Genomic DNA, 13,820 nt, shown 5'->3' on the forward strand with positions numbered 1-13,820 from the left:
ACCTATGTGTTTTGGGACCTGAAATTTTTCTTATGTAGCAGTTACTGCCCTCCAACTCTATGAGACAGAACAAATGTCTTTCCCTTTAGACTTCAGAAATTATGGAAAATGAAATACAAACTTAGTGATCAACTTCAATGAGTCATCCACTATGTAGCATTCAGAAATAGAAGTGAATGAACATATATTGTGACAAATTTTTTTTAAATGTGCACTACAGTCCAATCTAAACTGCAATACAGCAATACTGTGCCACCCTATGCCACCACACTGCTAGGTACAGTCTAACTCAGAACTGCCACAGGGAACTCTTACATGTACTTCACGATCACTGTAGCTGTACAGCCCAACGGCACCGTGTCTACTCTTTGCTGCATCTGCTGTGCTCGAATCGAGACTCCTCTCTGTCTGGCAGGTGACTATTTGTGAGGATGGTGGCACGTCCAACCATCAGTCCTGAGGTGGTTGTGCTGTGTTTTGTGTGTCTTCTTTCATGCTTTCTTTTTTTTTTTTTAATGGTGCTCTTTCCCTTGAACGGACAATTGCTTGTTTGGAACATAGCCAGACCTGAAATACTCTTACGGTTTTGTTTTTTAAAAGGAGAAATACAAAGAGTTGAGGAGAGGGCCTTAGGCAGGTGACAGTGAATGCTGACACACTTCACTGCCACTGTCAAGCTCTTGATTTTCAGTTCAGAAGTTCAAGTAAAATATCTTCGTTCCCTGTTCATGGAACGTGTTTGAGATCAACAGCCAGCTGACTGAACACAAGGGCATTTAAGCCTGTCAATGGGAAGGACCGAAAAAGAGCTGAATCAGAAATTCTGTCTCTCTTTGAGATGTTGGCGCTTCTGTGGGAACTCTGTGTTAGGTCTACGGTTGGGTAATTGGAGCCAAAAGCAACTTCCTCGACCCGCAGATTCAAAACCTGTCAGGCAGAGTGGGGCACCGGTATCTCTCATTTCCTGGATGAACTTTGAAGTTCTATGAACTTTGCTGTACTGATAAGTAGATACTGTCATCGTATGTTTTTGTAAATCTACCTTTGGAAAACAGATTTGTTTTGTTTAACAGTGAAGTCAGAGCAAATGACAAAATAATTTCTGGATGACCAAAAACTGTGTTTCCTCTCATGAAAATGACTTTTTTTATTTTAAAAAAGCTGTATCTCAGCAACTTTAGACACTTAGATAAATTCAGAAATCTGGTCTGTAGTTTTTATGTTTGCCATTTATTTATTCTGGTTTGTGTTCACTTTGTTAATCTGTTTGTCTGAATTACCTCCAGCTGACCCAGTAGTTTCTGATACAAAGTGTAGAACAGGTTATTTCATTAAGGGTTACTATTATTTTTAGAGCTAACTACTGCAAAGCAGATGTTTGTGCCAGATGGACTGTAGAATTTCTATGTCCAGAGTAAATTCATCTGCAGTAGTGATTTAAACAGTGGTTCTCTTGAATATTTTAAGCTATTAAGACATGTTGCTAAGTCACAGCAGTCCCTCATTCTTCAAAGCATAATTGGTTCTGTACATTATCAGCCAGGGTATTTTTGTCTTCAGTTTTGTCCAAACTATAGAAAAGCATGGCTTTCTCCTTGGAGTTTTGTTTTCTTGCTATGTAGACTGAAGCAAAATTGCTCCCCATCCAGGAGTGTAATGACAGTAATTAAAAATCCTTTCACTGTGAAGGGACAGGGAATCAGTAGGATTTGAATGTTGTCTATCATCTGGACTTCTGCAAGGCCTTTGACATGGTCCCCCACAACATCCTTCTCTCTAAATTGGAGAGATACGAATTTGATGGGTGGACTGTTCAGTGAATGAGAAATTGGTTGGATGGTCGCATCCAGAGGGTAGTGGTCAATGGGTCAAGGTCCAAGTAGAGACCAGTGATGAGTGGCATTCCTCAAGGGTTGGTGTTGGGACTGGCACTGTGTAACATCTTTGTCAGAGACATGGACAGTTGGATTGCGTGCACCCTCAGCAAGTTTGCCGATGACCCCAAGCTGTGTAGTGGGTCGACATGCTGGAGGGAAGGGATGCCATCCAGAGGGACCTTGACAGGCTTGAGAGGTGGGCCCATGCGAACCACATGAAGTTCAACAAGGTCAAGTGCGAGGTCCTGCCCATGGGTCAGGGCAATCCCAAGCACAACTACAGGCTAGGTGGAGAATGGAGAGTAGCCTTAAGGAGAAAGTCTTGGCAGTGTTGGTTGATGAGAAGCTCAACATGACCTGGCAATGTGTGCTTGCAGCCCAGAAAGTCAACCGTGTCCTGGGCTGCATCAAAAGAGGTGTGACCAGCATATCAAGGGAGGGGATTCTCCCCCTCAGTTCTGTTCTCATGAGACCCCACCTGGAGTACTGTGTCCAGCTCAGGGGCCCCCCAACATAAGAAGGACATGGAGCTGTTAGAGTGAATCCAGAGGAGGCCACGAGGATGATCAGAGGGCTGCAGACCCTATGAAGACAGGCTGAGAGAGTTGGGCTTGTTCAGCCTGGAGAAGAGAAGGCTCTGGGGAGATCTAATTGCAGCTTACCAGTACCTGAAGGGGGCCTACAGGAAGGATGGTGAGGGAGGGACTGTTTATGAGGGAGTGTAGTGACAGGACAAGGGGTAATGGGTTTAAGCTGAAGGAGGGTTGATTTAGATCAGATGTTAGAAAGAAATTCTTTCTTTACTGTTAGAGTGGTGAGGCACTGGAACAGGTTGCCCAGAGAGGTTGTGGAGGCCCCATCCCTGGAAGTGTTTAAGACCAGGTTGGATGAGGCTTTGGGCAATGTGGTCTAGTGGAGGGTGTCCCTGCCTGCAGCAGGGGGGTTGGAACTGGATGATCTTTGAGGTCCCTTCCAACCCTAACCATTCTATGATTCTATGAAAGCCGGAGAGGGACTGGGGCATGGAGTGGCAGGACAAAGGGTACTGGCTTTAAGCTGAAGGAGGAGAGATTTAGCTTGAATATTAGAAAGCAATTCTTTATGATGAGGGTGGTGAGGCACTGGAACAGGTTGCCCAGACACGTGGTAGAAGCCCCATTCCTGGAAACATTCAAGGTCAGGTTGGACGGGGCTCTGAACAACCAGATCTAGTTGAAGATGTCCCTGCTCACTGAAGAGAGATTGGACTAGATGATGTTTAAAGGTCCCTTCCAACCCAAACCACTCTATGATTCTATGAAACAGATTAAAGATTTGAAGGAATGAATTTCTTTCTCTTGTTTGATACTGTGATAATTGTACAATATGAGTTTTTCTCGTTTTTCTAGTCAGTGCATCATCTCAAGACTTCCAAATTCATCAACAGTAATTAAAGTTTCAGATCAGGATATGCATGAGTAACAGAGTTAAGTGGACAGGTTTGCACACTAGTTACTTCAAAATCTAAGCTGTAGTCTTAAAAGTTTCCAGGCTTTAGATCTCTTGGAAATATTTTACTAGTTTTGAACAGATGCTGTACTCTGCTCCTGATCCTGCAGGCAACCTGAAATGCTACCATGTTGAGCTCCCACACTTCCTTTCCATTTTTTTATGTGTATACATACATGCATACATACATATACATACAAATGAATGAATGAATACATCAAGCAACCAGCCCATAATTTATGTGGAATCAAATCCTACTTCTTTAGATGTATTCCTTGGTCTCTGAGGACTCCCATACCAATAGCTTTGTAGATAATATGTTTTGAAAGCACAATGCATTCTGAAAGCATAACCTTTCTCTCCTCTCCATGGTATAGTTCAGTCCGAAGCTGCATCACTGCATACTTCCCTGCAGTCCCTGAATGCTCAAGGTCCAAGACAAGCTATAGTAACAGATGCTGTCAAAAGAAAAACTCCTTCCAGCGTTCTGTATGACCCATAGGGAACAGAATTGATGAGAAAGAGCCAAGTGACTTCCGCAGTCACCTTCACTGTCGTTGAACTGCCCACCTCTCTCCAGTTCTGCACGTTATAGAAAATCTGTGAAAAGTGTGTTTTAATGCAACAAGAGAACAGATACTTTGTGGGGAGAACTGTCTTTTGTGCTATGGACTAATCTTCTAATCTATGCACAATAACAGGAGGAGTTACAGTTACAACCTTTGATCTGAACTTTAGTTTTATCCCCTTCAAGCCTGCTATATGTCAGGAGCTTCCAGTGGGAAACAAACTGCATACTTTGAGGTGGGAAAGAATAAAGGATGAAGCAGCTATCCAGTGACCTTCTGGATTGATTGCTTCTGATAATGTTATAAGTTACAAGACTAACAAAAATATGAACAAAATATTTCAGAGAAGTTCCATATAGGAGATCACCTTAGACATGGTGTTTTTCAACTAAAAAAAATTGGAGAGATGGGAAAGAGGTTTGGTTTGTTGTTTCTACTTTTAATTTTAAAATTGACATCGTTAAAACCTCAAAATCCCTGAATCCTAATAAACTGTTGTTTCCTTTTTCTGTATTCCTCTAGGCAATGGATTTAGACATTCCAGTGCTGGCAAGGAACATTCCTGGGAATGCAGCAATAATAAAACATAAGGAAACAGGACTACTATTTTCAAATCCCCAGGTAAGAAAACAACAAATCCTTAGACTTTTCCCTTTGAAAGGTTAGGTTCATTTTCCATTACATGCTTGTATCTGTCTGGAGAGTTGGCTTTTTCTCTCAGAAAAGTTTTTTTCAGATCCTCCTAAAAAACCTGGATGCTAGACTGCCTTTCTTGAAGCTCTGCTGTTGTCTCACATTCACTTTGCAGTTCACTAAACTTTTACTAGGTGTCAGCCTTGCTGAATATTTGTCTAGCCTGTGCTGCTTTAATGCCTGCCATCTGAATGGGACTTGGTTCTCCTCAACTTGTTGCACTTTAGTTTTGAAGGTTCCATAAGCAAACCCTGGAAGACATGGTATGCATACCTTGTATTTCCCTTCAAGTACTAACTGAAGTACAAACTCATATTAGCCAAGCAATTGCTAACCAAAAGAGAACTATGAGCCTGAAGTTTTAGATAATACATTATCTATAATTTCTAGCAGTGAGTGTTAATATAAAGCATTATTATGTCCAAGATATTGCTGTCAGAAAATAATTAATGACTAAAATTAAGAAAAGTGTTAGAATGGAGTTTCTGTGAAGATAAGTAAGAGTGGGGAGAGAGGGAACACTACCTATATTTAAATGCTGGGAATTTTCATTTCAGTATAGTTTCCTGCATTATGGCTTTGCTGTTACATATTCATATAGCCCATGGAAGATGACTTTCAGACACAGATTCTCTCAGTGTCTTTATCCAGCTTAAGATTAAAATAACCTTCCTAGAATAGTCCATTTGATAATTTTGCAAAGTAGAAAAAGTATCATTTATTTACTTTGTGGAGTGTGTGATTAATGCATCCTGTTAAGTTGTGTTTCAGGAAGGTGAATTCTCTGGGCTATTTTTGGAGGGGGTTTTAATAGAAAAATTCTTACAGCTCATGGTTTGGTTTTGGCATTTTGTTTGTTTTTTCTTTTTTTTTCTGGAATAGTCAATGTCTCCAATGGTTTCTGCAAAAAAAATTCTTTGTTAACTTCTGAAATTTATTTTGTTGCAGAAGTATTCCCTCTTCTTGCAATATCCTTTGGAAATGGGATACTTCCAGGCTAGTGGAGGCTGAGATGTAAAGCTATTTATAAAATTATTTGAACAAGTATTTCCTGCAAAAAAAGCCCTTTGACTTCCATATGCTTCTTCAAAACTTCAAGGATATACGATCATGTTGAACACATAGACTGAAGGCTCTCCTGATATTAATTCTGACACATTCTGTTGTTTCCCTCAACATGCTGGTTACATTTGGCTTGGAATTCAAATACATTATTCATGCCAGACCCAATTAGCTTCATCATACATCCTTGTAAGAAGCCTCTTATGTGATCTCCAAGCATCCTACATTCCAAGTGTTTATTTGGAATTCAAGACCAATTAAAAATATGCTATATATTTCCTCAGAGGAAAGTGCAATTTTAAGCACCGAAGGAGTCCCAGTGGCATCGGTGACTGTACAAATGGCTAAGGACTTTCTTTTATATCAGAACTAGACTCAAAGGCTGTAAATATGTCTAGAATGATATAATCTTACTTTATATAAACCCCTTCTGTCTGAGCTCCCTTCTCTGCTATGTCAAAGATCAGAACCCCCCCATTCTACTGCTGCCTGTTGGCCCCCTTTTTGCTGTTATTCTGTCTCAAAAGTCCACAGAATCTCTTTTAAGTGAGGATGGTAACTTGCATTGCCTTGTTAGCTCTCATACTCCTAGGTGGTATTTGTACTGGAATCACTAATGTTTGTGCAGTTACCCTGTTTTAGAAAGTAATATCCCCGCTTTCTCTGTAAAACAGCAATTGTATCTCTTTTAATAAAAGCCCTTTTATACTTCCATTGGTGTCAAATAACATATAAATTATCAAAGTTTGAAAATGGGTCAGGAAATACTTATTTACAGGATAATACTCTAATCCCACTGCAGAGTTGTTGAAAAACTTTCTTCTTGCAGAGATGAGCTCAGAATGCCAATCATAATCACTCATGGTTTTAAAGATAAAGTAACCATTTACTCTTGTTCCTTATCTCCCCAAACCATATCAAATACAGTTTTAAACCACTATACACAGTTTATCAGAGGCTGAGTTACATTAGATCAAAGAAATGTGATTTACAACACTTACAGTTTCAAGGTATGCCTCATATTTTTATTGTTGGAAGAAGGAACAATCTGCCCATGGCACTTCTTTGAATACTGCCTTAGAAGATTCAGGCTGACAATAGGGTTGGAAAGCATATGTTTCTGGTACAAAGTTTTCTGGGTTCTCCTACTCCGATTACTTTGATATCTTAAATATCTGTTAAACTAGTTTCTGTTGCAACCTCAATTGCATCAGGTTAATTAGGAAAATGCTTTTTAATCATACAGAGAGATTAGTACTGTAGTCAGGTGCTTGGGAGAGTCTGTCTCTGTCTTGAAGAATCTGGACCACCAAAGATTAGAAAATGTCAAACAAATTTTCATTGCTAAGTTTAGTGAATCCTGTCTGGTTGTGATGATACAGACTGTATCATAGGTCAAGAGTAGAAAACATTGCTTATTTTCAAGTTGTTACAGATCTAGGGAGGGAAAGCTTTTACAATACAGTTAGATTAGATATGAGCAATTGTGTCTGGTCGTGGGACTATCTTATCATTTGAAAGCTAAATTAGAGGGATATAAGTTGACCACGACACAATGAGAATAATTTTAATTGTGAATGCTGTGGGTTTTCTTCTTTATTCTTGCTGAAAGTGAGCTTTTGTGGCTTACAGGATTTTGTGTGTAACTGTAATCATCATTAACCATTTGCACATAGGCTGAGGCTGCACGGCTGGCAATAATGAAAGCCTTGCCAATAACTGAAGACAATAACCAGGTGGAAACCGTTAATGTGAAAGTGAAATGTTTTGTCCTTGACACTACATCATCTGGGCACATTACTTTTAAATCATGATTTGATCCTGCCACTTCTTGAATTTGCAAGTTTATGGAATATTTGACACTGAGTTAATGGGACCTGAAATAAAAAAATAAGTGAAAGATAAGAATAGCCAGCAGCTTTTGGGCAATAGATAACGCAAAATCGTGTCAAAAGAGAAGAGACAAAGAGTTATTCAGCATCTTAAGTTTCAAAATTATATGTTCAGCATCTGTAAAAACTCACAGAGGAGCTAAATAAACAGAAGGAGATAAACTACAAAACCAATAAGAGAGTGGCCACGTGTAACCAGGGTTTGAGAGAGAGCGGGACCTGGAAACACTACTGTTAGCAGAGACAAATTTTGAAGTGGTAAGAGGGAAATGCAGCTCAGCTGAGTACAGGCAGCCACACATTGCAGGTACGTTGGTCTCCCCTGCCAAACGTGGGTCAGTGCTGTTTCTACCAGGGCTTCAAGCCAGAATATAGCTAAAGTTTTTAGACCTTTGAACCTTCACACTGAATAGACTAATTTGCAATTTTTGGCAGTACCAGCAATCACTGTTCATACTCCCCTAGAAATACTGGCCCCTTGCCTTGTGAAGTACACAGATGTGCCACCTAACTTCTGAGCTTCTCCTGCCACTAGGTAGATCTGCCGCTATTTTGAATTTACATCTGGCGTTTGCCTTCCCTGGGGTGATTCTCTGTTGTTTAAGAATCATGTTCTTTTATCTGCTGAAGCTGATATGAAATGGTTTAATTGCAGACTTACTTTCATTATATAAATAATATATTAACCATGCATCTTATTTTCATTATGCGTGAGCAGCGGCACTGATGTAGTTCTCGTGGTAATTGAAGGAATATTCATTCTTTTTACTTAGTGCACTCGTTTTCTAGCTTTATCTCCCAGATACCTGTATTGCTGGGTCTCTGCAAAATATTATACAGAATTTCTTTTAGGTACTATATAGAGAAGCTGACATTTTCTTTAAAGATGATTGGTCAATTTACCAGGAGAAAAATGTATTATGGATGTTGCTGTTGAAAATTGCACATGTAATATCAGTTCTGGATGTACATAAGATGATCTTCTTCCCTGTTTTTTCTGGGTCGTGGCTAACTGCTGAGGGTCAACTTTTACACTGTGTTTTTCTGTCACGTGCATAGTAATTATACCCATTTCTGTACGTGAATAAAAGGCTTATTAGAAATATGGATGTCCCCCAAGTAGTAAGTTAGCATGCATATCACATCCTTCATTTTGGCTGCTGAAGTGCATACACTTATGTTTGATAATTGAAAAGTAATTTGTGAATTTTGCCCCTCTTTCACCAAAAGTGGAGCTTACTTCACATCTACAACAAAATATGAGAGTGCATAAATATTTGCGCAAACATCACTTGCACAAATACTTACAGGCATAACAGCTGATAAAGAGACGTTGCCACACTGTAAGTAGTTTGTATATTGTAGGCTTCTAGAAAAGAAAAATTAAATGCTCGCTTTTCTGAAAGAGCTCTGAGTTCTGAATGTCTGCATTCTGCAAGTAGGAGCCCATGCTTCAGACTTACCACAAACCTACAACTGAAATGCAAGTCAGTTGTAGTTAAGGGAAGCACCTGAAAAATGAAGTTATTGCTATCTAAAGCTGAGCATCCCAAACTGAAAACAAGCTAAGCCAGCTGCTCGAAGGGTATGAGGGAAAACCTAGATAAGTCATAGTGAATCTTCCTATTGGCTTCCAGTCAGATTGCAAGTGACTTGTAGGTGGTCACATTTGATTAGTAGGAGAAGTAGGGATAAAGCTGAGAACTCCTTATTCTCCGTCTCCTTGTATTTTTCCATTTGCTTGTTCTCTCTCCTGCAGTTTCTCAACTTTTATGCTTTGGACTCAGTTTGGCATTTTCCTGAAATTATCCCCAGCATTAAGTATTGTAACTGTGAATAAGGATCTCATTTCTTCTATCATTTACATGTTTCCAAGTTTTTGTCCTCTATATCAACATTTTAAAAGAATGCTAATAGGACTACCTGTCAAGAAATGTTACATTGCTGCTTCTGTTCTTAGGTAATTTACATAAATTATTTTTAAACATGACTTTAAATAAAATCCTCCACAGGAGCATAAAATTAAAGTTGGAATGTAGTTCAGTGTGAACAGTATTTATTACTGTGATTATACAGGCAATTGGATGAAGCCAGCATAAGTCATGTAAGACTTTCCCACCTTCCCTCTTCTGTATTCTTGGCAGATATGGAGGAAGGAAAAAAACGTGTCTCTAAAGTTGGAGTCACTGGCTGTATCTGCAGTGTCTGATAGACACAGCCTTGGGGGACTCTCTAGCCCAGCCTCACTTATCTTCTTTAGGGACAGTCTCAAAAACAACCCAGAAAACACCCTCTTCAGACCCACAGGGGTTCCAAGTAAGGAACTGAATACACCGGTTAAATTAGCTCGTGCCTGAATGGAGGGTAGTTGTGGATGGAAAGCAGGCTGGATACAAAGCATATGGCCCTCACAGCTGTTCCAGAGACCGCTCTTTCAGTGCTGTGTGGACAGAGCAAAGATTACAAGCAGTACTGATTTTATGTAAAATAAGAGGTTATTGTTAATATGCATGTATGAAAGTCATCTTATTCTATTACCTAGTTACAAACCTTTCCAACAGAACTGATGTGCATCTCGGACTATTTAAATTTCATGGCAGTGATGCATATATTGATGGTTTGTCTTGTCAGTGAAAGTCAAAGCAGCGATTATAACATGTTCGATGTGATATCACATATCAGTGTTTCCCAGGGGTCATGTTATAGTTATGTATTATGCATAGCCATTGCTTGCATTGGAACAGCAGCATTGATTCTGTGGTAACCAAAGATTTTGTATCTGTGTATGTATTTCTATACACCGTGTCGTTAGGTTTTCAAGTATAGTTTGCTAATCTAGTGTTGATATGAACTCTGGTCTTATTTATGATATTTCCTTTCATAGCTGAACACATTGTGTGAATAATATATCTCCTCCCATCCTTTTTGTCCCTCACAGCCTATGCACTGATCTTCACTACCAATTGTGTAATAATGCATTATTCTAAGTTTCCATTGACACAATAGCTATATGCTTTTCTGAGCTGAACCAAGACACTATTTTGCAAAGATCTGAGCACATTTGTAATCAACTGAAGTTCTGGAAGTTGTCTCTTGATAGAAAATTAGACCAGCTGCTCAGAATAGATTAGTTCAGACATCAAATCGCCTTTCACGTGTTTGAAGTTCACAATTTCTCTTCCGTAGAACTAAACTAGAGTGGTAGAGGAGCAGGCAAAGGAATAGTTGTAATCTGTGAGGTCTAGTATTTTGCCCAGTAAAGTTAAAGGAAATTCATTTATGGCTTTTTTGCAGAGCTGCTTGAGCTAACACTGCTGTATCTGTAACTGCCCAGATGCAACTACTCTGGAAGAGCTTGTTGCTGCATGCCTGCTCTTACCTTTATACTGTGACTGTATTTATGTAGTGAGTTTTTTAGTCTTACCATAAAATTAACTGAACATGTCACAGTAGCAATGATATATAAGGTTAGCTGAGCTGAGATCAAACATCTGATGCTAATTGTCCTCCATGCAGGAGATCAGGTGAATTATTTAATTTATAACCGCCTGATTTTCTAACACTTGAGTAGGCAAACAATTTTTGTGTCCTTAAATTTGTTGTTCATGTTTGTCTTAACACTCTTGGGATTGTCTTTGATTTTAAATGTCTTAGTTGGTGGGTTGCGTAAAAGAATATATTAAAGAATTTTTTATTGATCATCATTTATAAATAAACTATGGTACTTGACCTTGAAAAATGACTTTGAACAGTTTCATATACTGGCTTAGAGTTGAAGTGCTTTACCAAAATCGAGATACGGGTACAAGCTATTTCGGTATCATTAGAACTTCAAGGAACTTTTTTAATTTATTATTTTCTTTATCTTCTTTAGGAGTTTGTTGTGTTGTCCCAGAGTTTGATGAATGACCCCATTATGGAAAGAGAAATTGTAACAAGGGCCAAAGACTATGTGAAGAAACATCATTCATGGGAAGGTGAAAGAGCAGCCTATCAGAATCTTGTCCTAAGGCTCCAGTGAATTGCAAGACTACAGTTGATACCCAGCAGTCTGTGTGGAGGACTTTAATGATGGATATGTAATTAGATTTGGGTTTCTCTTGGTTTCTTTTCAGAAGAGATAGTAAGACATGCATTATTATTCTATTCAAACATACCAACATCACAGGAGTTGCCTGCTACTTCAAACTATCAAATTTATCTAATTCAGTACACTGTCTCTAGTGTACCAGTTCATCACAGATCAGTATCATTTTGTAAGATCACATAGGAGAAATAAACTCCTTGAGCAGACGTAAAACTTTTGTTGTTGTAAGACCTCAAAGGGAGGATGATTTCTTGTACACAGCGGAGCACTCCACCACATAGAGCTTACATCAGATGTTCTGATCATGTTGCATCCTAACCAAACTGCAGTAGTCGTTTTCTTTCCATTTACACCAGTCTGAATGTATTCAGGTACATGTGACATGCATAAGATTAGTTACATAAACAGAGTGTAAACTTATTAAGATGAAAGCTTTCTTAAGACTGAAAGATCAACGTATCTATTGACTGCTAAATGATCAGGCGGGCAAAAAGCAAATGGAGTGCTGATGCTTGGGGAAAAAAATGAGGAGTATAGGGCATGTTTTGTACTGCCAGCTAAGTACCTGAGTTGCTTTCAGAGGAGCTGATATGGCCAAAATGTCCTATGTCTGCATTTTCTCTTGGGTCCTGGGACTAGAGCAGGAAGGTTGGCACAGCACCTGACAGCCATACATGGCTTCAGATTCCAGAACAGCATGGTGCTTGCAGACAGAGATGCTACGTTACGTAAACTACCTCTTAGTTTGCCAGTTTCTTTGGTACCTCTGTGATTTACTTGTTTACTAAAAGATTTATGAGAGCTATAAAAAGGGATGAAGGGCGGGGGGGGAGGTATTTTCAATTTACTATGTATTTTGGTACTGTTTGTTCTCGTTTGTGGCTCTCAGGATATATTGTAATATACTGCAGCAGGCTATTTTAAAGTCAGACTTATCTGTGCTTGAAGTCCATACTAATCATTGCTGCCAGCCAAATGATTATGGACATATCTTTGAATCTATGATTGGTCATCAGAGGACTTACATTTATAGAAAAAAAGAGGGTCAAATTTTTAACTACTTGTTATTAGGAAACTCTTTTTGCTTTGTATAGGCTTGATCCTGCCCCCAGTGAGAACCAGTGAGATGTTTTGTATTGATTTGAATGGCTGTTGTGTCAGACTTTTCTTTGTAATAATGAAGTTCACTGTGTATTTTAAGCTTTCCTCTCTATTTTTGATGTTTTGCAGCTGTTGGGACAGTAAACAAGAAAGTAATTTGTATGTTGTATATTGACTTCAAAATTTTCCCCCCTTTTATTGTAATGGGGGTCTGCTCAGCATTGCCTTCAATAACACAATTCTCAAGGGCAAAACTGGCCTGATTTGAAATCCAAGAATCACTACACTCCCTTTGGAGCACATTTTTCCTAAATATTTCTGGAGTGTCCTTCGACATGCTGGGATGTGAGTACATCTGCACCAGTTCTCAGTTTAAAAGCCACCTGCCAACATCTACCGCTGAACAGTTTCTAAGGAGGAGCCTTATTTCTTTAGACATCTCTGTTACCAGTGTGCAGTGAGGCGTCCCGGGGGGTTGCAGTGTCTCTTGTGGCCACAGCAAACTATATACTAAAGGGGGAACCCCTACAACTTGGATTTTCAGCATGACATATGTGATATGGGATCTTTATAGGCAATAGGGAGGAAAAAAAAAAAAAAAGATCATTTATAGCTAACTGAGCCAGCTGCAGGGAGTCCTGTTCCTCTCAAAACATCTTCTCACAGATCTTCTCTGCCAGTGTATATCTCTGATAATCTGCTGGTTTGGCTTTGCTCCTTAGCCATTCCTCCACCCCCCCCCTTCCTATAGTATTGGTTGTCTTCTGAGAAATACGGCTTGTTAAAAACAAATACATGATGTGGGATGGAAGTCTAAGCATTGAGCTAATGGTAAATTATTAGTAATCATTAGAAAGCTTTTTCTAAAGTATGATATATTTATTACCGAGCTTCAAGCAACTAAATACATTGATCTGGAATTTGTGCTATTTCCAGCAAAACAAAACATGTTCAAGTGAGAAATTCTGCTACACTCTCAGAGTGTAATTAACATACGATTTTTCAGGCTGTATTTAATCTATAAATATGAAATCTGCATCTGGGAAACAGC

At 39.2% G+C, this 13,820-nt stretch overlaps 1 protein-coding gene across 2 annotated transcripts in view; it reads left to right on the top strand.

Moving 5' to 3' along the window:
- Positions 1-12,936, top strand: part of GLT1D1 (glycosyltransferase 1 domain containing 1) — a 60,933-nt gene extending 47,997 nt beyond the window's left edge. Inside the window, exons 11-13 of one of the 2 annotated variants that reach the window (XR_012838077.1) lie at positions 3,743-4,351; positions 4,457-4,555; positions 11,456-12,936. Coding sequence is in view for 1 of the 2 variants with exons in the window: in XM_075769167.1 (XP_075625282.1) it covers positions 4,457-4,555; positions 11,456-11,602 (246 nt within the window). In the remaining variant the exon portion in view is untranslated. The remainder of the gene's footprint in view (positions 1-3,742; positions 4,352-4,456; positions 4,556-11,455) is intronic. The other variant, XM_075769167.1, reaches the window with a different exon arrangement.
- Positions 12,937-13,820: the final 884 nt, after the last annotated feature.

Source organism: Balearica regulorum, chromosome 17 (genome assembly GCF_011004875.1).
Source record: "Balearica regulorum gibbericeps isolate bBalReg1 chromosome 17, bBalReg1.pri, whole genome shotgun sequence".
Taxonomy (NCBI): Eukaryota; Metazoa; Chordata; class Aves; order Gruiformes; family Gruidae; genus Balearica; species Balearica regulorum.